The 25,714-nt window shown below is 38.9% G+C and overlaps 2 protein-coding genes across 3 annotated transcripts in view; one reads left to right on the forward strand and one right to left on the reverse strand.

Moving 5' to 3' along the window:
- The first annotated feature begins 593 nt into the window (after positions 1–593).
- Positions 594–25,714, forward strand: part of GNG10 (G protein subunit gamma 10) — a 34,041-nt gene continuing 8,920 nt past the window's right edge. Inside the window, exons 1-3 of one of the 2 annotated variants that reach the window (XM_045882925.3) lie at positions 594–749; positions 5,399–5,530; positions 6,554–7,515. In XM_045882925.3, the coding sequence (XP_045738881.1) occupies positions 669–749; positions 5,399–5,524 (207 nt within the window). In that variant the 5' untranslated portion in view covers positions 594–668 and the 3' untranslated portion in view covers positions 5,525–5,530; positions 6,554–7,515. Of the gene's footprint in view, positions 750–5,398; positions 5,531–6,553; positions 7,516–25,714 lie in introns of those variants that run through there. The other variant, XM_045882926.3, reaches the window with a different exon arrangement.
- The window catches only part of SHOC1 (shortage in chiasmata 1), an 84,746-nt gene continuing 72,728 nt past the window's right edge, over positions 13,697–25,714 (reverse strand). Inside the window, exons 23-27 of the mRNA XM_045882923.1 lie at positions 25,534–25,627; positions 21,383–21,514; positions 18,819–18,968; positions 17,191–18,151; positions 13,697–13,797 (exon numbers count right to left, since the gene is read on the reverse strand). Coding sequence (XP_045738879.1) covers positions 13,697–13,797; positions 17,191–18,151; positions 18,819–18,968; positions 21,383–21,514; positions 25,534–25,627 — 1,438 coding nt within the window. The remainder of the gene's footprint in view (positions 13,798–17,190; positions 18,152–18,818; positions 18,969–21,382; positions 21,515–25,533; positions 25,628–25,714) is intronic.

A 25,714-nucleotide genomic window follows, 5' to 3' on the forward strand; every position in this document is an offset into this window, starting at 1 on the left:
AAAAAAAAAAAAAAAGAATGCAGCACAACAGAAACAATGTCATAGTTAAATGGTGAGGTGGACGGGGGGTGGGGGAAGCTGAAGTTAGTTTTCTTCTATAGGTTCTGGAAAGATGTCAAGGCCTGGGATTTGAGCCCTGCTTACCCTACTTACCTACCGAGTCAACTGACGGGGTTCCCACGGAACAGTAACAGGTGACTCACAGACCTGTTACCGTTTCAGGGGCTCCTACCAACCGTCCTCCCTCTCCCCCCAGCCCCGTTACAGCAAGGCACCGAAGCCTTCACGAGCTTATTTCAACTCCTTTGCCACCTGGGCTCCAGCCCCACGGAGTCACAGTTCCGACTTCTCAGGAGTGCGTCTCCACCTTCCCGAGCCCCAAAGCCCCCAACCCCTCCGGAAGACCCGCGGCGCTGAGGAGATGCGCCCACCGCGCCGCTCCGCGTCCAGGCGCAGCTGCGGTACTAACCACGTTTAGAGATCAGGGGCGACTCGGGGCCCGACGCCATCGCTTACCTGCGGCTCCTGTCGCGCGGGGGACGGCCACCGGGAGAGGCGGGGCAGCGGGCGGGCGCAGCGGCTTCCCCGCCCCGGGGCGGTGCTCGCGCTCCGGGCCTCGCGGCTCCCGCAGCCCGGCTCCCCCGCCTTCGGAGCCCAGTGCCGCCGCCATGTCTTCCGGGGCCAGCGTGAACGCCCTGCAGCGCCTGGTGGAGCAGCTCAAGCTGGAGGCCGGCGTGGAGAGAATCAAGGTGAGGCGGGCGGCGGCGCCCTTTCCTCAGGGCGCGGTGACGGCGCGCTCCCGCCGTCGCCCGGGAGACGTGAGGGGAGAGGCCGGCTGCCCCTCGCCGCGGCTAGGTCGTGGTGGGCGGCCGTGAGGACGGCGGCCCGGTCCCGGCCAGCTGCCCGGCCTCGGCGGGGATGCGGCCGGTAGGCGGAGGCCGGGCCTGGTGGGCCGGGGGAGCAGGGCGAGTCCTCCGGAGCGTGGCCGGGGCCGAGTGCCCTGGGGGCGTTTCCCAGGCGGCGGTGCGGACCCGAACTCGGGGTGGGGGCGGGGTGGGGGCTGCGGAGCGGGGCGCACGCGCGCAGGCCAGGGATGCGGGCGACGCGGGGCCGGCCTGCTTGGGCTGTTTCGGGAGGATGCGGTCCGGGCCTGCGGAGGCGACGAGGACCGGCCTTAGTGAAGGATTGATGGGACGAGAGCGAGAGCTCGGAGGAAGACGGGGCTCGGGTTTCTGGCGTGGTGACCGGGTGTAGGGCGCTGCCCTTCGCCCCAGCAGAGAGGAGGAGGGAGAGCGGGTTCGCGGAATGAGGAGTTCAGTGTTGGACACGTGGACTTTGCCGAGATATCCAAGTAGGGCTGGAGGCTCAGAGAACAAGGCCGAAAGAAGTCATGAGAATGTATGGGAGTAAAAATTTATTAACGAAAAAACCAGAGTGTGGAACCCAGGACCAGCCACAAGATGGCTGAGAGGAGAGGAGAACCAAGGGAAAGCAAGGAAGGAGGGGTTTTCAAAAATGTGGGGCTTAGTTCTTATGTCTAATGTTTAGTCAGTTGATTGAAAAGCATCTGTTGTGTACTGTGTTGAGCAGCTAGGGTAGCATTATGTATAGAATGTATGTTCGTGTGTATGAATGAACACTGCTGTGATATTCCATGTACCTCCATAGTGCCTTTTCTCTGTAGTTGGCACTATTCTAGGTACTGAGAATATGGTGATAATAGTGGCGAAGATCATCAATAAACACATTAGCCAATGAGTAAAATAATTTCAGACCATAGTGAAGATTATAAAACAAGGTAAAGAGAGTTATGGAATGCAGAAGAGGTTTTAGTAACATATGTAGTAGTAGAAGCAGAATCTAGATTGTAAAAGGGTAGACAGGCCTTTTTAAAAAAGAAATCTGGTTTTAAAGAGGAAACAACTTTTTTTTTAATTTAGGAAATGAAAAGCTTTATTTCGAGGTTGAGGGAAAGGAACAAACTATTTTTAGATTGAGGGGGACCAAATAGAGAAGGAGAATTGGAGGTAGAGGAGACAGGCAGTCTGCCTGTGGGGACATGGCTTGGAGGGGCACCTTCTGAGATAGGAGGAAAGGAGATCAGGACGTGTGTGAAGATAGATGTTTCTAGACATATGGACTTAAGGACTTGTATGATGACAGTTTTCTTTGTGAAATAGGCCAAGTTTTCTTCTAGGGCAAAAGGGAGGGAGCTAATGGAGTCACAAGAGTGAGGGTGGAAGAGAGTGCTGATGGGAATGGGAGAGGAGCCCCTACCAGGCACATCCATAGACACCTTGTGACTCTGAAGACCCAGCTCCTTTGAGATTGGAGACTGATTGCCCTACTTGTGGATTTTTTTTTTTCTCCACTAGCACTTAGCCACCCAGGAATCTGAGTGTCCAGGGTGAATGGTAGTTGATCCAAGTAGTGGGTTAGCAGAGGCGGTATACCAGAAAGATGGAAGTGAGGGCAAAGGGCAAGGAGCTTGAGGGGTTGGCCAGAAGGAGGCTAAACGTAGGCCGGATAGAGAAGGAACTGAGCCAGCCTCCTGGTGATGGGCGGGGCAAAAGGGGAGGAGGAGTTCTCCTTGAGGTCAAAGAAGGGATGTAGTGAGAAGGAAGTAGCATTCTGGATGGGTGGGAGAGACTGTGATCAGAAAGTAGGAAGTTGAAGTGTAAAATTTCAGATGTGGAGCAGTTATACGTGTTGGCTGTAACTGTTGGCATTGAGGAGAAGGCTGTCTGAGGAAAGGAGGTCAGGGAACTGAAACTAGGGTTGTTGAATATGGTCAGGATGATGTTGGCACCTGAGAGGAAAAGGAGAGCTGTGGGCCAGATGCCTGCCTACCTTGTGGAGTAGCTGGGCAAGATATTTTCTACATTTAAAAAATAATTTTGGGTGATGAAACAGACCCAGAGAATTCAAGTGAATTGCTCAAGGTTACACAGATAATAACCTTATTTGTGAGGTGTTCTCATGGTAGTATGGTTTCAGGTGTTTGGTGGGCTTATCTCAGGCAGTAGGAGTCACAACATTCCAGGGTCTAGTTTGCCTCATTGCAGGGCTCAATAATGAATGAGTGCGCTCAGCACACCCACAGATGTCTTCTCTTTAGCAGACTTGCTAACTAGTAAATAAACCAGGACACCAGTTTTCTAGCATATAATGGAGGGCATCCCTTCCCAGTGATTGGAATGCTTGATATCCTTCCAAGGGCCCCTTCTCTGTTTTGGAGAAATCTCTGAGAAGTTGCTGGGTGAGCATGGACTCAAACCAAGGAAAGCCATATAATTTGGGTATCCTACCTCCCATGGCAAATGACAGCTTCTAAGTGTTTGGGCTTGTACTCCACCCTCTCCCCACCCCCAGAGTCTTTTTCCTGTAAAAGTGCTAGAGAAATGCTGACCACTTTTATTCTTCTCTTATTTTCTCTGCATATCCACTCGTCTTAACTTTTTGACCATGTTCTTTAGGCCAGGGTCCAGTTAGTCCCATTTCTCCAGGGATCTTGGAGGATAGTCTCCTTCTACCCATCATGTGTGAGTTCATCTGTTCCCTCTGTTGGAGAGATAGTAAGCATGAGCATAATTGGTTCTAAATTCCTGTGAATTAAAAACTGCTATATATAACCATTAATTCCAGTTATAATTAACATGAAAATGTCAGAACTTCTTTTGAGGGAAAAGGAAGCTTAACCATTAGTTTGATAATATTATTTTGTTTTTATATTTATATAATAAAAACTTACTACATTAATGAAACCAGAATTCCTAAAGCATTCTAGAAACTTAGATGGTAACCATAACATAAGGGGCTGATTTTCCAGTTATTTAGAAGCTTGGAAAATTAACACAAACTAGTAGTAATACTTGAACAGCAACTGGAACCATTTTAGTATGATAGGAGTGAGATTTTATACAAAACACCTTCTCAGTGCACATAAAATGGAACATGAGGAAAGCCTCGATGTACAAATCTGCATCAGATGGAGGCTAAGAAGAAAGGTAGAATAATATTTATCAGTGCTGCCTAATAAACTTCTCCAAAACTTAGTGATTTAAAGCAACATTCATTAATTCGCAGTTCTTAAGTCAACAGTTTGAGCTGGGCCCAACTGTGTACTTTTGCTGATCTTTGCTGGGCTCTTCCCACGCATCTGCAGTCAAATGGAGGGTTGGTTGGTAGCTGGATGATCTTCTCCACAAGATCTCCAGTAGGCTAGCCTGAACTCATTAGATGGTCTTAGAGTTCCAATTACAACAAGAGAGGTAGCAGCAAGGGCTCTTGAGACCTACAGCTTAGAACTTGCCCATTATTTCTGCCACATTTTCCTGGTCAAAGCAGGTCACAAGGCCAACCCAGATTCAAGGAGTCTTAGGTAAAGACTCTACTTCTTGGGGCATCTGGGTGGCTCAGTCGGTTGAGCGTCTGCCTTCGACTCGGGTCCTGATCATGGGGTCCTGGGATTGAGTCCTGCATCGGGCTCCCTGCTCAGCGGGGAGTCTGCTTCTCCCTTTCCCTCAGCCTGCCGCTCCCCCTGCTTGTGCTCTATCTCTTTCTGTCAAATAAATAAAATATTAAAAAAAAAAAGACTCGTGCTCGCTTCGGCAGCACATATACTAAAAAAAAAAAGACTCTACTTCTTGGTGAGAGGAGCTGCAAAATATTGTGACTGTTTTTGTAGTCTGCAACAACTGTATTGCTGACCATGTGTCAACACTATTCTAAGTGTTTTACATGCATTTAGCTCATTTAATTGTCTCATCAACTCACTGAGTCAGGTACTATTACAAAATACATTTCACAGATGAGAAAACAAAAACTGAGAAATTAAGTTAACTTGCCCAAGATCATACAGGTAATGTTGGAGCTAAATAGGAGTCCAGGCATTCTGGTTCCAGAGGCTGCACTCTTAACCAAAAAGCTATCCTGCCTCAAAAGCTTGGTGGAGAAAACTTGTCACTTGTTTTGGGCAGACTGGATAAGGCTCCAGCCTTGTAAATATTAAAACAGTTTGCTCACATGGCAAACCTGACTATATAGTGCACGCTTTGTAAGTGAAAATTTGTAAAGGAAGTACTAGAATGAGCTCTTTCTTTTTTTTTTTTTTTTGAGCTCTTTCTTTACCAATTCAGTCTCAAAACTAGGATTCTAACTGGATAAAGATACATCTTTATTTTTCCTTTATTGAGGAAGCAACTGAATAAAAAAATACCCTTAATCATGGAAATTATAACATTCCCTCTTTCAAGTTCAGTTATTAGAACTTTCAGCAAAAAAGAGACTTTGGAGATCACAAGATGTGGGACCTTTATCAAGTGGTAGGATCATTTTTTGGAGTATCAAATGGCTCTGGCTGTGAGCAGCACGTCAAGCTGTTGTCCCTTTGTTTCAGGTCTCGCAGGCAGCTGCAGAGCTTCAACAGTACTGCATGCAGAATGCCTGCAAGGATGCCTTGCTGGTAGGTGTTCCAGCTGGAAGCAACCCCTTCCGGGAGCCCAGATCCTGTGCTTTATTCTAAAGGCTGGTGAGTAATGAAACACCATGCTATCTTGGGGCCATGGCATTATCACAGGGCTTCCCAAGGGATCGGGCAACTGAGTTTTGAATATCTACTATAGTTGGGGAAATGAAAATAAGAAACAGCAAAATGCACCTGAAGGGTGACTCTAGTCAACATGCCTGTGGAATACATCTCATTAAGGGAGTCTCAATCCTCTTGGGCACTAACTCATGAGATGTTAATATCCTTATGTGCTTGAGCTCTTTAACTGAGTTGGCTGATAGTAATTTCATGACCTTAATCCTACCATCTCTGTCCTAACACCATCCCGGAGTTGTGATTTGCTGCTTGGTGCTATCAGCAGACTTGCTGCTCTCTGGACTAAGGACTCCCCAGAGGAGACTTGTTCCTACCACCAGCTATGATTTCTTTCCTGGAGGCTTTCAGAATATATCTGTTTTAATAGAGGAGGAAATGTAGCTAGTAGGGAAAAGCGTGGGTAGAGTTAAAAGAGCTTTACAAATTGATTACTGAAATGAAAACACCTCTTTGGTGGCATATTAGAAATTTCATGGGTCCTAAAGTGTTGTGTTTCATTCATTCACATTTTCTTTTTTTTTTTTTTCTCCTTTTTTTGGAAGAGGTCAGGGCATAGGTTACTGCAGTCTTTTGGGGCCAGCATATTTCAAATTATGTGTTCTGAGGGGTTTTCATACAGTAAGTAATCATCTTAGGTCCTTTTTCACATATTTGCAAAAGGAAATTATTCATATTAACGGAAGGAAATAATCATGCTATCAGGTACTATTGTACCTTTTAATGGAAAATGTCCACATTTATGGTATTAAAATAATAGTCTTATGCTGGCATAGCATTTTCCTTTTTACAAAGCACCTTAATGGGTGTTACTCATTCAACAATGTAGCTTAGATGTTTTTTATATCGTTACTTTCTACTTTGAGAACACTAAAGTGACCTGTAATGATGACTAGTTAATTATGTGTATAAATCTTACTAACGTGAAAACCTACCTAATTCTCTTTCCAGTAAGGAAGAAGTTCACTGAGGAATGCTTTTAAGCGCAAAGTGATGAATAACTAACTGCCTCCAAGTCTCAAGAAAACACTTTTCTCCAGACAAATGACTCTTAGATATTTCAGACCTTTCCTTGGCCAAGTCCTATAGCCAAAATTCTATAGAAATTGATGAGTTTCTACTCAGATAAGGAAACTGGGTGAGGGGGAAGACTTTAGATAATAATGGTCAGACTCTTGGTAAAGTGCTTTTATATTAAACAAAAATGTTACCACCAAATACACCTCTTTCATAAGCGAATTACTGGTGTTTCTATACCTGGAATATTATGTTTGTTTTATTTACTGGATGTTTACATTTTGGGAAGGCAAACATTTTTGTTTGTTAAAAAATTGAATATTTGTAATTTGTTGTTCCTAAGATTTTTATACCATAACAAAACTGTTCTTTTCTCCTGAATTTACAGTTTCTAAATGAAGACGAGCAAGTGTAAAACTGGGGGAAGAATAGGCTTTATTAATAAAATGATGTCTTGATTTTTCTAAATGAGAAGATTGCTTTATTTTTAACACTAAACATGGGAGCTGTTTCTTAGCAAACTTGTTTGGAAAGATTCATGTTGTGTTGTGTATTAGATTGCCCCATCTTGTGTATCTTCGAAGCAGATTTGGTCTTTGTCTTAAGTTCCTCTACCTTATAGTTGTGGTTGTACTTAAAAAACAAAAAAATACACCATTATCTCATGTCTTTAAAAAAATGTTTAAATATGTTACTCAGAACATTGCAAATGATTAAAAACAAAATAATGTGAAAATATTACGACCTAAATAAATTCTTAATGTCACAAGTGTTTTACGTTGATGATGTGCCTTTGATTTAATTTGGGACACTTTTAAAAGGATACTTTGTGTTTGTAATAATCTTTGATGAGCTTGGAAATAAAATTTCTGCTTAATTCATCATTTTCTATGATAGCAACATTTTCTGTCTGATTTTGTTTTAAGGCGTCATGGATTTTTGTTTCCTTGTGAAATTGAGTGCTAGAAGTGGGAAGTGAGATTTTTGCTTGTAAGTCCTTGTAGAACTTTGTAAAAAAAAAAAAAATATATATATGTATAATTTGCAGAAACGTCTCAATTTCTGGTGACATTTGCACTTCGAAATAGTTATGTATAAATCCATAAATATATAAATGAAAATATCTTTTAGCATAGTGTTACCGAATAGAGAAAATAGAAGCCATCATCTTATGGAAACTCCCTTAATTTCTGGCCACTAAACTTCCAAATCTAAGTGATCTGAATCTCTCCCTTCAATCAAAATTCAGCTGTCCCTTTTCTAACCCTGCTATTTATTCTCTGGATCTGTTTCACCTTCTCTGAAATCACACTATCCATTATCCTTTCTCCTTTATCTTCAGCTACTTTATTGGATCCTTTCTGTCAACATTTAAACATGTTCCAGTCTCCATTTTAACAACAATAAGCATTTTTAAAAATCTCCATTAAAAAATTCATTTTCATTTATAAAAGATAAGTAAGTCCTAGAGATCTACTCTACAGCATAGTGCCCATGGTTAGTATATTGTATTATATACTGAAAATTTTACTAAGAGTTGATCCTAAGAGTTTACTAAGAGTTGATAATAAGAGGGTGGAAGGAAACTTTTGGATATGATGGATAAGTTTATGGTGTAGATTGTGATAATGGTTTCAGAGGTATATACTTACCTCCAAACTCCTTAAGTTGTATACATTATTATGTACAGCCTTTTGTATGTCAAAAAAAAAAATATTTTCTTGATTCCAATTTCTCCTTTGGCAAAAAGTTGGTAAGATACAACAAGAAACCATAGGTGTCTCACTTAGGAATATAGATATTTGCCCTAAATATAAGCAAATCAAATTCACTAGTATATCAAGAGAAGATACAACCTGACAAAACTATTTTGATAAAACCTGTCAGTGTAATTCATTACATTAATGGTTTAAAGTGTAATTCATTATATGAATGGTTAAAGAATCTATGCCAACAAGTCATTTGACAAAATTCAAGGACTGTTCTGAGTAAGAACTAAATGGCTTAGGGAAATTGGAAGAGATGATAAAGACTATCAAAAGCAACAGCAAATTTCATACTACATAGTGGAATGTGGAAGTATTCAGCATGTTAGGAACAAAACAAGCATACTTTTTATCACTATTATTGTTCAGCTTGCTTTCTTTTTTTCCCTTTTTAAAAAAGATTTATTTACTTGAGAGACAGAGAGTGAGCTGGGGGAGGGGAAGAGGTAGAGAAGCAGACTGCCTGCTGAGTGCGGAGCCTGACAAGGGGCGCCATCCCAGGACCCTGAGAGCATGACCTGAGCTGAAATCAAGTCGGATGCTTAAACAACTCAGCGACCCAGGCGCCCCTATTCAGCATTGCTTTAGAGGTGTTAGCTAATGCAGTAAGATGAAAAAAACAAAAGGGGGTAAACATTTTAGAAGCAGTATCTACTTATGGATTATATAATTGTACACTTTGAAAACTGATGAGAATATAGGAAAAGAAATACTCAAATTTGTAATAGAATTTAAGGGGCTGGCTGGATATAAGTATGTGTAGAAAAATGAAAAGTATTTTCTCCACTGGCAATAGCTAGTTAAAAATGGAAATGGAGGGGCGCCTGGGTGGCTCAGTCAGTTAAGCGTCCGCCTTCAGCTCTGGTCATGATCTCAGGGTCCTGGGATCTAGCCCCACATCGGGCTCCCTGCTTGGTGGGGGGCCTGCTTCTCACTCTCCCTCTGCCTGCCACTCCCCCTGCTTGTGCTCGCCCTCTCTCTATCTCAAATAAATAAATGAATAAAAACATTCTCATTAAAAAAATGGAAATGGAAATTATATACCATTTCTGCTTTAATGACATAAAAAATTCTTAAGAATACATTTAGGTGCCCCCCCTGCAAGAATAATTTTTAAAACTGTGTGTGTGTGTATAAAACATGGGAGGGTGAAACCTGTCTTACTGGATATTAAAACTTACTTTGAATATGGGGCACCTGGGTGGCTCAGTTGGTTAAGCGTCTGACTTGGTTTCAACTCAGGCCGATCTCAGGGTCATGAGATTGGCCCCGTGGGCTCCATGCCCAGCGAAGCATCTGCCTGAGATTCTCTCCCTATCCCTCCCCCTCTGCCCCTCCCCAAGGCTCATACTCGAGCACTCTCTCTCTCAAAATCTTTAAAAAAAACCCTTATTTTGAACATGCTGAATCAAAACTATGATTTTTTATTTTAAGATTTTATTTATTTGAGAAAGCAGGGGGAGGGGCAGAGGGAGAAGCAGGCTCCCTGCTCAGCAGGGAGCCCGACGGGGGACTCACTCCCAGGACTCAGGATCATGACCTGAGTTGAAGGCAGACACTGACGGAGCCACTCAGGTGCCCCTTTGTTTTTTTTTTTTAAGATTTTATTTATTTCTTTGACAGCACAAGAGGGGGAGCAGCAGAGGGAGAGGGAGAAGCAGGCTCCCTGCTGAGAAGGGAGCCTGATGCGGGGCTTGATCCCAGGACTCTAGGATCATGACCGTAGCCGAAGGCAGACGCTTCACACCAACTGAGCCATCCAGGAGCCCCTAAAACTATGATTTTTTAAAAAATTAAAAAGAGGGGCGCCTGGGTGGCTCAGTTGGTGTGAAGCGTCTGCCTTCGGCTCCAGTCATGATCCCAGGGTCCTGGGATCGAGCCCGGCATCGGGCTCCCTGCTGGGCAGGGAAGCCTTCTTCTCCCTCTCCCACCCCCCCACTTGTGTTCCCCCTCTTGCTGTCTCTCTCTCTCTGTCAAATAAATAAAATCTTAAAAAAAAAACTAAAAAGAAAACAAAAAATTATTGTGATATAGGAATACGCAAATAAATGATTGGATCATAACAGTTCAGAAATAGACTTGACTTTTCTAGTCAGTAGGAAAGTATGGTTTACTAATAAATGGTGCTGGCATTACTGGCCATCCATTTGGAAGGAAATAAAATTGGGCTTGTATTATGTAATAAAAAAGCCACATGGGTTAAAGAAAAGGGAATACAAAAGCATTAGAAGAAAAATTAAGGGAATAGTTGTGTAACTAAGGTACAAAAGTTAAAAGAGGTCTTCCTAAGCAAGGCACGAAACCCGGAAATCAAAAAAGAAAAGATGTGTATACTTTACTGTATCAAACTTAATTTAAATAAATAATTCAATTTAAATAAGTATTAAGTTAAAACTGTTGTATGATAAAATCATAAACGGAATAAAAAGGCAAAAGACAGAAAAATATGTACTTTTTCAGTCCTCATTTGGGATTGCTCTTTGCATTCTCCACCCTCTCTAATCCATGCTGCTCTATTTATTAAAATCATTGGATCCCTTGTTTGAGGGTCGGCTTATTATGTGGGGGAAAATAACCAACCTATTACTGTTAGAGGCAAGGGGTGAGATGCCCTGGTGTTGATTCCCATTTATACCCTGTATCTCAGTGGCAAGGGAAGGAGTACCTATGTCCATCCACAGTTGGAGGGAGCAGCTGATGTTCTACGGCTGGACCTAGAAACTTGGAGTAAGATCTCTCAAAAGTTCTCAAAAGTGAGCAGCACTATCACAGCAATGGATCTAAGGGCAAGTAACTCTTTAGAACATGAAAAATCTCACAGGGAAATGCTCTCAGAGGGGGAAAAAAAAAATCAAAGTTCCATTGCAAGAGCCAACCTGAGAAGTTGGGGCTGTTCCAAACAATCCCTTGTGATGGGGTGTTTGGAAGAGGATCTTGGAGGCCGGACTGACACTTTTGTTCCCCTAACAAGGGCCCAACCAGACCCTTCGGGGCTTCTATGATCAGCCCAACCTGACATGTGACAATGGCTTCCAGGGAGTGCTCTACTAAAGCAGAGCTCACTTACTTTATCCATTGTTCCCAGACTCCTAAAACAAGACTTGCTTCCCAATACCTCTGACAGAGGCTGTTCCATGCTCAGGCAGAATGTGTCCTTAAACAGCAAGCGCCATTAAGGAATGCCCACAGGAGGACTCATACTTCCACTCCATTTGGTGAGGAAGCAGGGACATGACTGTTAATAGCCTAGCCTCAAGGCTTGCTGTAGTTGATGGCCTATAAAGAAACTCCTCTCCTCTGGAAGCTGATTAAAGGCAGGATAACGGAGATCTGCAAGCTGAGAAGCCTTAGCCTTACCTTAGTTTAGAAGCTATCCTGACAAAATTTTAAGAAAGTAGAACAGGGCGCCTGGGTGGCTCATCGTTGAGCATCTGCCTTCGGCTCAGGTCATGATCCTGGGGTCCTGGGATCAAGCCCCGCATCGGGCTCCCTGCTCTGCAGGAAGCCTGCTTCTCCCTCTCCCACTCCCCCTGCTTGTGTTCCCTCTCTCGCTGTGTCTCTCTGTCAAATAAATAAAATCTTAAAAAAAAAAAGTAGAACAGAAATTCCAATTAGATGTCCAGAAATAGTTTCTCTTTAAAGTCTCCACCCCCACATACCCAAGCAAAACCAAACATCCTATAAATAAAAGTATAATAGCAAGAGGAGAGTAGGAGGAGGAAAGGAAGAGGTGGTGTGAAGCCTGTTTCAAAAAGGACATGATTAACAGTATCAAACGTTGAAGAGAGGTCAAGTAAGGTGATGTCTGCATGTCTCCTGGATCTAAGAAGGTAGAGGTCAATTTTGGTAGTAATAGGGTGATAATTTCAGAAGCCAGGAAAGAGTATGCCTGTGGTCTTCAAACATTTCTGCTGGTGTACCACCTATAATAATGTCAAAAACCCATTACCTCCATTTGAGATGACATATAAAAGTTTTGTTAATAACCGAATAGTTGCAAAGAATATAACTTTATTAGGAATTCTGACATTTTAAAATAAAATTATTACATCTTTAAAAAAATACTCAATGGAATATAAATACCAGAGTAATTAGAAACCTACAATCATCCATTAAAAAATATACAAACTATCCTCCAAAAATGTTGTACCAACAGTATAGGAAAGTGTTCTTTCTCCAATATGCTGACACTGAATATTACTAATTTTCAAATATTTTGCAGATCTGATAGGTGATCTGTTTTCCTTTGCATTTGCCTGATGAGTAATGAAGCTACATATAATTTCAAATGTTTATTGGCTATTTTTGTTTCTTCAGTGTAATATCTATTCATATATTTTGTCCACTCTTCTATTAGGTTGTCTTCCTATCAATTTGTAGGATTCTTTGTATATTAGGAATGTAAATTTTTTTTATTATGTAGGTTGCAAATATTTTCTTAGTTTTAAATTTTTATTTATGAAGGCAACACTTTATTTTTTTTAAGTATTTATTTATTTAAGTAATCTCTACACCCAGTGTGGGGCTCAAACTAATGGCCCCGGGATCAAGAGTTGCACAGTCCTCCGACTGAGCCAGTCAGGCATCCCTGAAGGCAACACTTTAAATGGGAAGTTCTCTCTCTGGTGCCTGGGTGGCTCAGTCGGCTAAGGCTCAGGTCATGATCTCAGGATCCTGGGATCAAGTCTCACATCCAGCTCTCTGATCAGCGAGGAGTTGGCTTCTCCCTCTCCCTCTCCCTTTGTGCGCTCTCTCTCTCAAATAAATAAATAAAATCTTTAGGAAAAAAAAAAGAGAAGTTCTCTAACTTGAACTTTGCCTAGATTTTAACTTTCTTGGTGATGGAGGGTTTACTCTGGTGATCTTCACTTCTTGACTTAAAGGGTCAGACTGAGATGGAGGCTCATTTTAAAAGGCTTGCTGGAGGAAAGATGGGAAGCAGTAAGCCCTTCAGAAGACAACTAAATAACATATATACATTTATATTTATACATATACACACGCACAATACTATATATACTGCTATTGCTCTAAATGTATATATTGTATCTACTGCTTTTAAAAAAAAAGGCTTGCAATGTTCAGGTGAATCTGGAAGATATTTGGATCTTATGACAATTATGCCAATTAGAATATTTTACATACAAAGATGCAAACAATAGGGCAGAATATGTATTTTGAAAATTTAATATGGAAGCACCAAGAACATCTAACAATGTATTTTCTTTAATGAATGAGCAAATCTAAATTATTTTGTTACTAGATTTTCATCAAAAACAAAGGAATGTGGCACAGAACACTATCGTTTCTTTCAAAAAAACCTCAGACGAGTTTGTCCATCAACTCTACCAGGGACTTTTTCATACACTAGACGCCGTTTTTTGAATTGTGGTAGTTGTGAGCACATGAAATCTGTTAAAAGAAGAAAAAGGAAAACCATTTTATTTCTGAGAGTAATAAAATATAGCTATTTTTTCCAGCTATTCTGGTGCATCCTATCTCTTCATCTATCTACAAAGTGTTAAAATTCACAACCTGAGATAAAATGACTATAAAAATTACATTTTTAGCATAAATGCACCTCTACCTAATGGCTCAATACTAATCAGTGTCATGTACACATATTTGTATGGTCATGCTTTGCACAAATAATTAAATCTCCCTAGATTAAAGACTCTTTCATTTAAGTTTTCCCTCATTACCTCCTATCTGTAATGTTGTGGAATTTATCCTGAGCTCTGATATATGATAGGTGGTGATCATGTATGGACTCACCTTCTATGACTGTATTATATATGACACATTAGCCTGAAATATCCTAGATTTGGATTCTTATAGAGGTTAATTAATTAAATCAGTGAAAAAGGAGGCTAAAGTATTTAAAAATGTTTTAGTAATTATTCCTGGGAATATAATCTCATAATTATAAGAGTTGGATGCCATTATAAGCAAATTTAAAAAGCAGTATAGTAGGTAATTTTTATCATAGAGATCACAAATACACATCTATAGGACAAATGGAAAATTATCTTGAGATTATGCCAATGGCTTTGGATAAATTGTCTAGGCCTGCATTAATATGAATTCTAAAAGTGTTACATCTTAAACAATGAAGGTAATGATGTGCTTTGGGAAAGCACAGTAAAAAAGTCAAAAGTTTCCATAGTGATAATGATACTAGTATCAAAGATTCATGTGAACTGTTTGAATAAAATTATTTTATGGAGGAAGTTTGAAAGCAGAAAAAAGCAATATTTCTAAATGAACATTATCCAATCTATGATTTAAAAATATATTTATACTTAATTAATTAAAATGTAAACAGACATTTGACTATTCCATCCCTACCCCCAAGAGCTTAAATATTAAAAGTTATTAGAAATAATTTCTGAGATCTTCTCGGAAGATTATCTTATATATTGGGATGCCCTATGTTCAAGAACATATAGTAATTCACATGCTTGATTTGGTTCAAGATGAAAAAAAATGGAATTTTTAATTCAGTTCATTTATGAAGCTGGAATAAACTTCATGGCAAAATGTGACAGAGCACAAGTAAAGAACACAATAGATTAATTGCATTATGAATATAGATATGAAAATCATAAATAAATATTAGTAACCATATTCAACAGCAAATTAAAAGAATCACTTTTTTTTTTTTAATTTTTAATTTTTAATTTAACAGAGATAGACAGCGTAAGTAGGCAGAGTGGCAGACAGAGGGAGAGGGAGAAGCAGGCTCTCCACCAAGCAGGGAGCCCGATGTAGGGCTCGATCCCAGGACCCTGGGATCATGACCTGAGCCGAAGGCAGCCGCTTAACCGACTGAGCCACCCAGGCACCCCAAAAGAATCACTCTTCAAAAGCCAATTAAGTTTATTATGGAATAATAAGAATGATTTAATATTAGTAAACCTGTTAATATAATCCTTGACATCAATGGATCAATGGAGAAAACATGTTTGATTTTCCCCAATAGGCGCCAAAAAAAATGTGTATAAAATTTGGCATCTATTCCTCACAAATGTTCTTACAAAACTAGGGATAGAATACTTCCCATTAAGATCAGGAACAAAACAAATTATGACTATTAAGCAGGACCAAATCCAAGTTTTGTGAGTCCTGGGGTTTATACAGTTGATCCTTGAACAATGAGGGTGTTAGGGATGCCGACTCTCTCCTTACTCAAAAATTCATATATAACTTTTTTAAAACATAATCTCTGCATCCAACATGGGGCTGAAACTCATGACCCTGAGATCAAGAGTCACATGCTGAGTGAGCCAGCCAGGCACCCCAAAATTCTATATATAACTTTTGATTTCTCTAATACTTAACTACTAAGAGCCTACTGTGGATTGGAAGCCTTACTGATAACATAAACAGTCAATTAACACATATTTTGTATGTTATATGTACTATATACTGTATTCTTACAAAGAAGTAAGCTAGAAAAAAGAAATGTTATTAAGAAATCATAAGAGAAAATACATTTATAGTACCATATTGTATTTATCAAAAACTCTGTGTGTAAGTGGACCCATGCAGTTCAAACCTGTGTTGTTCAAGGGTCAACTGTACAAGTTGGGAGGTCCTCTTTTATTTTATTCTTTATTTATTATTATTTAATCCCAGTATACTTAACATACAGTGTTATATTAGTTTCAAGTGTACAATATAGTGATTCAACAAATCTATATATTACTCAGTGCTCGTCATGGCAAGTGCACTCTTTAATCCCTGTCCCCTATTTCACCCATCCCCCACCCACCTCCTCTCTGGTGACCATCAGTTTGTTCTCTATAGTTAAGGGTATGTTTCTTGGTTTGTCTTTCTTTTTCTTTGTTCATTTGTTTTGTTTCTTAAATTCCACATATGGGTGAGGTCATATGGTATTTGGGGAGGTTCTCTTTTAACAAAACAAAGAATACAAGATTTTCTGGGAGCCTCTCAAGCCTCACAAAAGGGCCTATGCAAAAAAGGAGCTTTGAAGCTTAAGCTTCTCCCCTTTTTATTATTTTTTTCCCCTATCATGGTAAGGCTACGTTTGTATGGCCATTAGAACTTAATGTTTTGTTCTAGATGTTCAAGCCAAGGTAATAGAAATGACGTAGAAAATAAAGGTACAAGAGGTATCATTACCAGAAAAGAGAAAATAAAATTGTCCTTTTAAAAACTGATATGATTAAATGTTCAGAAACATCAATTGTAAAGTAGAGCTAATAGTAATATCTATTTAATAGTATTGTCAGAATTCAATAATCCACATAAAGGGCCTAAAAGGGTACCTGGCCTATAATAAGCTCTTAATAAACGTTAGCCCATTAAATATTCCTGCCCAACAAAGAAGTTAGTTCTTCTAATTCACTGATTTCTCTGTTTAATCTTTGCTAATTTTAGTCTTCAGCTTTATTTAGACTTGTTCTGAGGTTTTATTTTTAACTTCTTAAGTTGAACGCTTAGTTCATCTAAAGCTACAAGAATTTGACATATTTTGTTTGCATTTATTTTCTTAGATGTCTATAATTAGAATTTTGATTTTTTTTTACTCCAAAGTTATTGAAGATTCTTTAAGTACAGTAATTAAAACAAACTTTTTTTTTTTTAATTTAGAGATGGTTCTATCTTTTAAAATTACATCTGCAAGGGGTGTCTGGCTGGCTCATGTTGGAAGGGCATGTGACTCTTGATCTTGGGGTCGCAAGTTTGAGCCCCACACTGGGTGTAGAGATTGCTAAAAGAATAAATAAACTTTAAAAAATTATACCTGTGAGTAGTTTTATTAACGTTAGATAGTGTTACCTGGTAATGATTTCTTGTCTCCTGAGTTAGATGAGGATTCAGAGTGCCTTTTCTGTCCTAAACATTTTCCAGCTCTTTGGTGGAAATAAAGACTGCTGAATTCTTTTTTATTTACATTAGGATCAGAAGCACAAAATAAATCCAAACTGGAGACAGATGGTAATTCTTTCCAGAAAGTCTTTTTAGTCCCAGCATTTGAACTTTCACATATGAAGCCTTCTAACTCATCTGATAGACATTTTTGCTGATTAGTGAATAAATTATCTTTCTGAGAGTACCATTTGTCACATGTAGTCTGCTGTACATCATATTCTAAGTTGAATGAGTGATTCTGTTGTTCCCATACATTTTTCTTAAAGTTCCAGGGAAGAGAAGATTGGGAGCCTTCTAGTGAAAAGCTAGGGGCAGACACTTCTTTATTTATAGGTCCTTTTGCATCATGTGTTCCCTTTTTCTGGTAATTTATAAAATTAGGGGCAACTCTCTTCTGAGTGTCAATTGGTGATACGTTTTCACAGTTCATTTGTGTTAGATCCAAATAAAAGACATCTGACTCTGAATCATTTTGGTTTCGAAAGGAGTTACCAGCCACATTCCTTGATTCTGTATTAACCAGGAAAGGATTGTGCACTGTGTTAGGGTTACAACTGGAGTCCTTCCAGTAGCTGGCCTGATTGTAAGAAGTCACAGGTGGTAAAATGCATGGCATTTCTCTTAGTTCCATAAGGGAAGAGTTATAGTTTGAAGTGCTGTTTGTATCTCTGTGCACTGTCTCTCCTATATCTGAATAGTGGTAATATTCATTATGTTCTTGAAAGACAGAGTTTGAAGAGCCAGAAGCTGAACTCTGGGAGGTAAAGGTACTAGTCTGATTCCCATTTTCCTGAGGTAATGGACTTGGAGGTGAATTTGTTATGGAAGAAGAACTAATCTTGAATAAGGAAGTGATGCTACAAAAATGCTAAAAAATTTTAAAAATTAATTAATATAATACAAATACAATATAAACATCAGTCAAGTAATATAAACAAATACAATATAAACATCAGTCAAGTAAATATAAATAACAATGCTTATCTATATGTAAAGAAAGCAAGATATAAATAAGTAGGGTATTATAGTGATCCATGTCATAAGAAACATAACATAATTAGGCTCTATTAAAAGAAAAACTTATTATAAAATCATTTTCTAATCACTTGTAATAGAATTTTTAGTTACACAAGTTATACATGAATACCATCTGCTTGATAAAAATGTAAAATTTTTACCAATAAGGCTAAAGTTTTCTTTATTACTGTAAGGAAGGGCATCAGGATTGTAAGCACATATGAATAGAGTGTGTGATCACATACTTGTGGGCACAATAACATTTCAAAATAATTTGAAGTGTGATAAGCTGACTGTACTGAATTATCTATACAAGATAGCTTTAAAATGTATAATGTGATTGACATCCAATGAGAGTTCTATGTGAAATTTAGTTCAAGTAAATTATTTCTTTGCTACAGAAAGTCCAAAACAATTTAACTTGGATACCTTCATTTTGAAAACTGTTATGGTAAAAATCAGTACTCAAATGGGAAGGAAATAAACTCATATAAGACTATGGAGTTCAAAAAACTAACCTTTAACACCTTTTCTGGAACTTCAGGTAAAAGCTCCTGAAGTTGACACAGAGTTGCTAATAATATCCAGTGCAGTGAAGGTCCTTTGTTTAACATGAGCTGAGCCACCAATGGGTTAATACATGGAAAGTCAAGTAAGTACATTTCTTCCTAGAAAAGAGTTTAAAGGAATAATCAGCCACTGGTCCTTTGAAAATGATCCATTTTATTCTGCTCAATCTAGAGGATTAAAATTTTTGTCATTGTATCTATCACTCAATTTGAGATGCCTAGAAAAAAGTATGGCTAGTAGGGAAAGGAACTTCTTTGGCAGTTAAGATTCATATGCTCTCAGAATTGAGAAAAATCTTAAAATTCATTCATTTTAATCACTCATCCAAAAATTTTTGTTACAGTTCGCCTCCTTCGAATGACAATTGTTTTACCTAATGGCAGATTTTCTAAAGAGAAACGTTTTAGGGGACTTTTATAACTCAAGATTTCTTTAGCTCTCCCTTATACTTCTATTACTATTTGATTAAGATGAACCCTGTTTATGAGAAACCATGTTTATGATACTTTCAGAAAAGCCTTGCTGTGAAGAGTATAAGAAGAACTTCTATCGAACAGAACTGACCTTGTTGGTCTAAAAATGTGTGTTTTCAGAGAGATCTCATAAAAGTCTAGAAATACAGCAGCCATGTATTACTATTACTGTATTTCCTTTTCTTTCTGGGTTACGCTGGCTTTTTGCACCCTCTTTGATTTTATCAAATGACAGATATGTGAGTAGATTAGACATGCCTTGGTAAGAGGGAAACTGCACAGACATACATACATCCCATAATGAATTATACCCATGTTCTGTTTAAGCATATAAAAATTCTGTGATTTAATATATATAAATATATGAATGTCTGATGAATGTATATGAATACATTAATATTTTATTTATTTGCTTTATAATTTTATTTTATTTATTTATTTATTTTTTTAAAGATTTTATTTATTTATTTGAGAGACAGAATGAGACACAGAGAGAGAACATGAGAGGGGGTAGAATCAGAGGGAGAAGCAGACTCCCTGCTGAGCAGGGAGTCCGATGCGGGACTCGATCCCAAGACTCCAGGATCATGACCTGAGCTGAAGGCAGTCGCTTAACCAACTGAGCCACCCAGGCGCCCCAATTTTATTTTTTAAATAGGTAAAATAGTCACATGGTTCAAAATTCAAAAGGTACTAAAAGGTGTGCAGTAAAAACTCTCATCCTCACCCCATTATCCCAGTTCTCCTCTCTGGAGATAACTAATGTTATCATTTCTTGGTATCCTTCTAGAGATGTTTTATTCATTTACAAACATATAAATATTAATTTCCTCTTGTTTTACACAAGTGGTAGTACACAAGCTCTATGCTGCAACTTCATTTTTCATGTAATATATCTGAAAGATCATTCCATGTTAGCTTCATTATTCTTTTTTTATGTTTTCATGATTTGAATATGTTAAAAATAAAGGTAACAGAGATACTAGGTTGGTATGAGAACTTGGAAAGATTTATGCTTAAACAAAAGGAATTTCTAAAAATTAACTGTGCAATCTTACAAATATGTTACAACTCTACTTTCAGTTTCAATTATGTAACTGAATTACTGACAAAATGAAATGATGGAATTTTGCTATTCTCACATTTACTACTCTTAAATGTTTAAATTTAGGAACTAGAAAAACATGTTTTGAAAATATTAGGCACTGAAGTCATTATATCACCTAATACACTTGATTTGAAAGTTCATTATAAGATCTTGCCATTTGCAACGACGTGGATGGAACTGGAGGGTATTGTGTTGAGCAAAGTAAGTCAAACAGAGAAAGACATATGACCTCGCTGATATGAGGAATTCTTAGTCGCAGGAAACAAACTGAGGGTTGCTGGAGTGGGGGGTGGGGTGGGAGGGATGGGGTGATGGGGTGATAGACACTGGGGAGGGTATGTGCTCTGGTAAGAGCTGTGAATTGTGCAAGACTGTTGAATCTCAGATCTGTACCTCTGAAACAAATAATGCAATATATGTTAAGAAAAAAAAAAAAAAGAAGAAGGTAGCAGGAGGGGAAGAATGAAGGGGGGGGAAATCGGAGGGGTAGATGAACCATGAGAGACGATGGACTCTGAAAAACAAACTGAGGGTTCTAGAGGGGAGGGGGTGGGAGGATGGGTTAGCCTGGTGGTGGGTATTGAGGAGGGCACATTCTGCATGGAGCACTGGGTGTTATGCACAAACAATGAATCATGGAACACTACATCTAAAACTAATGATGTAATGTATGGGGATTAACATAAGAATAAAAAAATTAAAAAAAAAAAGAAAGTTCATTATAAGAGATCTCATTAAAATACTTCTGTGAAGTTGAAAAATACCCATGATTCTGGAAAATGATCTAAATAAATATTGTACATTATAGTTACTGCTATATATGCTCATGCAAACATTATAGGACAAAAAAATGCTACCAAAAAGAGAATTCAAACACATGTATTTATATTTGCTTTGCAAATACCTAATTTACATAATTTAGGAAATGGACCTTAGATGGTGAAACTTCAAGCCAGGATTTATCCAACCATTCATGAGGTTCTCTCTTCGAGGTCATTAAATTGTGATCAGCAATTTGCCGAATTATCAGTGCAGCCTCTTCCACTCCTGGGGCAATTATAAGCTAAAATATATTTTTTATATGTTAGAATACAGGAAATTTTAGGAAGCAAAATATATCATTCAAAAATTGTTTGTAATTAGAAGAAAAAAACCCCAGCAGATTTTAATCTTTGAATATAATTTTAGATATAATTTATTAAAATGTCTATGTGAAATCCAGCATATTTTGTGAGGATAAGCAATTTTCTTTTCTTCTTTAAATATGATATCCTTATAGTTTTCCAATTTTTGGAGCTAAATTTCTTTACTTCCATTTTGTATTTACTAATAAATTTATTTGCAATTTGGATGTCATTAATATTTAATATTTTGGTTTTTCCAAGTTAAATTTAGTAGTTCTCAAAAATAAGAATTTAAGGGGTGCCTGGTGGCTCTGTCGGTTAGGCGTCTGCCTTCAGCTCAGGTCATGATCATGGCATGACCATGACCCCATGGCATTGGTCCCTTGATCCGTGGGGAGCCTGCTTCTCCTTCTCCCTCTGCCTGCCGCTCCCCCCTGCTTGTGCTAGTTCTGTCAAATAAATAAATAAAATCTTCAAAAAAAAAAATAAGAATTTAAAAATACAGTGCAAGATTTTTCAAAATGACATTAAAAGATAAAGGATATTTACAGACGAATTTGATGCTGTATTTAAAAAGAAAAAAGTTGGGGCGCCTGGATGGCTCAGTCAAGCGTCTGCCTTCGTCTCAGGTCGTGATCCCAGTGTCCTGGGATCGAGCCCCGCATCGCGCTCCCCGCTCCACGGGGAAGCCTGCTTCTCCCTCTCCCACTCCGCCTGCTTATGTTGTCTCTCTCTGCCAAATAAATAAATGGAATCTTTATTTATTTATTTACTTTTAAAGATTTTATTTATTTGACAGAGGCTTCCTGCTGAGCATGGAGCCCGATGCGGGGCTCGATCCCAGGACTCTGGGATCATGACCTGAGCTGAAGGCAGACGCTTAATGACTGAGCCACCCAGGTGCCCCATAATTGGAATCTTTAAAAAAAAAAAAAAAAAAAAAGTTTTGTTTTTCAGATTTTATTTATTTATTTGACAGAGAGCACAAGCAGGGGGAGCGGCAGGCAGAGGGAGAGGGAGAAGTAGGTTCCCTGCCCCACAGGGCTCTATCCCAGGATGCTGTCCTAAAAAATCATATCTTAGAAATATAAACATCCTGTCCTGTAGTGAAAATTCAAGAAACAAAGACTGCATAAACCTCATAAAATAATTATGACAATTTTTTCTTTCACAAGATAACAAATACACAACCATTAGTACATACCTGGGGAGTACATGTATTCTAAAGGAGGATTTTCTTTAAATTATATTAAATATGTACAAAAAATTTTTTGAGAGAGAGTGAGCAGTGGCGGGGGGGGGGCAGAGTGAGAGGGAAAGAGAGACTCTTAAGCAGGCTCCATCCCCAATGGAGTGGGGAGCTTGACTGGGAGGCTTAACTCAGGCTCAATCTCAGGACCCTGAGATCATGACCTGAGCTGAAATCAAGTCGTTGCTTAACTGACTGAGTCACCCAGGCACCCCAAATACGTATAGAGTGCACAGAAATAACACTGTTTGATTCCAAATTAATTTTATTGCAGTTCTGGATTTTTTTTTTTTTTAAGATTTTATTTATTTATTAGAGAGCAAGAGAGAGAGAAACAGCATGAGAGTGGAGAGGATCAGAGGCAGACTCCCCGCTAAGCTGGGAGCCCGATGCGGGACTCGATCCCGGACTCCAGGATCATGACCTGAGCCGAAGGCAGTCGTTTAACCAACTGAGCCACCCAGGTGCCCCAGTTCTGGATGTTTTAAGAAGATCTGACCGTTTTATTTATTTATTTATTTATTTATTTTAAAGATTATTTATTTATTTGACAGAGAGAGACACAGCGAGAGAGGGAACACAAGCAGGGGGAGTGGGAGAGGGAGAAGCATGCTTCCTGCAGAGCAGGGAGCCCGATGTGGGGCTCGATCCCAGGACCCTGGGATTATGACCTGAGCTGAAGCAGATGCTTTATGACTGAGCTACCCAGGCACCCCAGAAGATCTGACAGTTTTATTTAAATATAAAATGGCACAATTTTATGGTGATGGTAATGAATATTACCTTAATTTATTAGGGCAAGGATTCTGGAGTCATGGTTAGATTTGGGGAGATTCAGGAACCCCCTAACATTATTTTCAAAGTTTTGCATATATGTTTATCTATGCATTTTTCTACAAAAGGAGTTTATAAAAAATTTATGGAACTGTTTTTGACATTAGAATAAAATATAACACTACTAGCAGTATTTTCTTTTAGTTTAAGAAAATGTACTTAAACTTCCTAATGCTTCCTTTATGGCTAGGCTCTTCAGATGCCTGAAAAATTTTTTTAAAAATCCATACTGATGTGCTCTAACAGGCCAAAAGCCATATTACTAAATAAGTAAGTAAGTAAAGCAACAATATACTCTAAAATAATATGAGTTTAGGGAACCCCCTTTAATGTGGTAATGTCATCAAGTCAGGAGAATAGGAGGCTTGAGTACTGGTGACATCGATAACAGAGCAAATTGGTATTTGTTTCTCAGATTCTATGGAAAAACTGACCTACTTTTAAGATTATTATGTATAACTTGAAAAGCTTTTGGAATAGTTTGATCCAGGTGGGGGCAGACTTTTGTTTGGAATGGATTGTTCCTAGGCATACTTCCTGTGTCATCCCTAAATGCCTTCCTTGGAACATGTCCTCTATGGGCCATATCACTGTCTCTAGAGAGACTCTGCAGCTACTAATTAGGTTACAGTAGTAATGCCGTAAACTAAGTGTGGGGAGGATGAGAAGTTGTGTTTTAGACACGCAGAGTTTGAGGCACCTGTGGGATATTCATGTGGAGATTTCCAGTAGAATGCTAGAATTATAGGTGCAGATCTTAAGAAAAGTCAGGATAATTTTAAGGATTATACTCAGAAATGAAAGCCAAATTTGTGGGAATTCTGAATTTATTTTTATTTTCTTAAAGATTTATTTATTTATTTATTTGCCAGAGAGAGAGGGAACACAAGCAGGGGGAGTGGGAAAGGGAGAAGCAGGCTTCCCGTGGAGCAGGGAGCCTGATGCGGAGCTCAATCCCAGGGCCCTGGGATCATGACCTGAGCCGAAGGCAGATGCTTAACAACTGAGCCACCCAGGCGCCCTGGGAATTCTGAATTTATTAAGGAAAGAGTATAAAGTGGTAACAGAAGAGGACTGAGCCCTGAATTTGGAGGAGTGTCTAAATTTCATAGTAAGACATTGAAAAAAGAACCAAGAAAGGACACTGGTTAGAGATCACTAAAGCAGATAAAAAGAGTGTATGTTTCTTAAGTGAACATTTTTGATCAATGGATATTTACTTTTATTCATATCCTGCCAAGTAGTAATTAAGAGATAAAATATGACTTTAAATTTATTAAAGGCTTTTAATTTTTCTTAAATTTATTTATTTGAGAGAGAGAGAGAGCACAAGCAGGGGGAGCAAATGAGGGAGAAGAAGAAGCAGGCTCCCCACTGAGCAGGGAGCCTGATACAGGGCTCAATCCCAGGACCCCGGGATCATAACCTGAGCCAAAGGCAGACACTTAACCAACTGAGCCACCCAGGCACCTTTCTTTTATTTTTTATTTTTATTATTTTTTAAAGATTTTATTTATTTATTTGACACAGAGAGAGAGGAGCACAAGCAGGGGGAGTGGCAGAGGGAGAGGGAGAAGCAGGCTCCCCACTGAGCAAGGAGCCATACACAGGGCCTGATCCCAGGACCCAGATCATGAGCAGAGCCAAAGGCAGATTCTCAACCAACTGAGCCACCCAGGTGCCCCAAGGCACCCTTCTTTTAGAACAATAGTTGAAGTAGAAAGGATATTTATTAATTTGAAAACTATTCTTTAAAAGGCTTTTAAGCATTTTTTAGTTTACTAATTTAATGTTTCTTTGCACTGGGCACTTGAGTTTGAGTATAATTTTGGTTTATGAAAAATACTTATAAACAAACATTTAAGAAAAGAATACCTTTACATCCAGTTCTTCTGATTTTAGCCCAAATGATATCAAAGCTGCATAAATCAGTGCTAGATGATGAAGTGTTTTTTCTGTAAGATGGTACCTAAAAAAAATTATATTATTATACTGTACTCATTTGATATCTGATTGTACCTATTAGAAGTTCATTTCATTTTCCACATTTCATGTT

The sequence above is a fragment of the Mirounga angustirostris genome, unplaced genomic scaffold (assembly GCF_029215605.1).
Source record: "Mirounga angustirostris isolate CCGP_5_RB_7025 unplaced genomic scaffold, mMirAng1.0.hap1 SCAF_15, whole genome shotgun sequence".
NCBI classification, from domain to species: Eukaryota; Metazoa; Chordata; class Mammalia; order Carnivora; family Phocidae; genus Mirounga; species Mirounga angustirostris.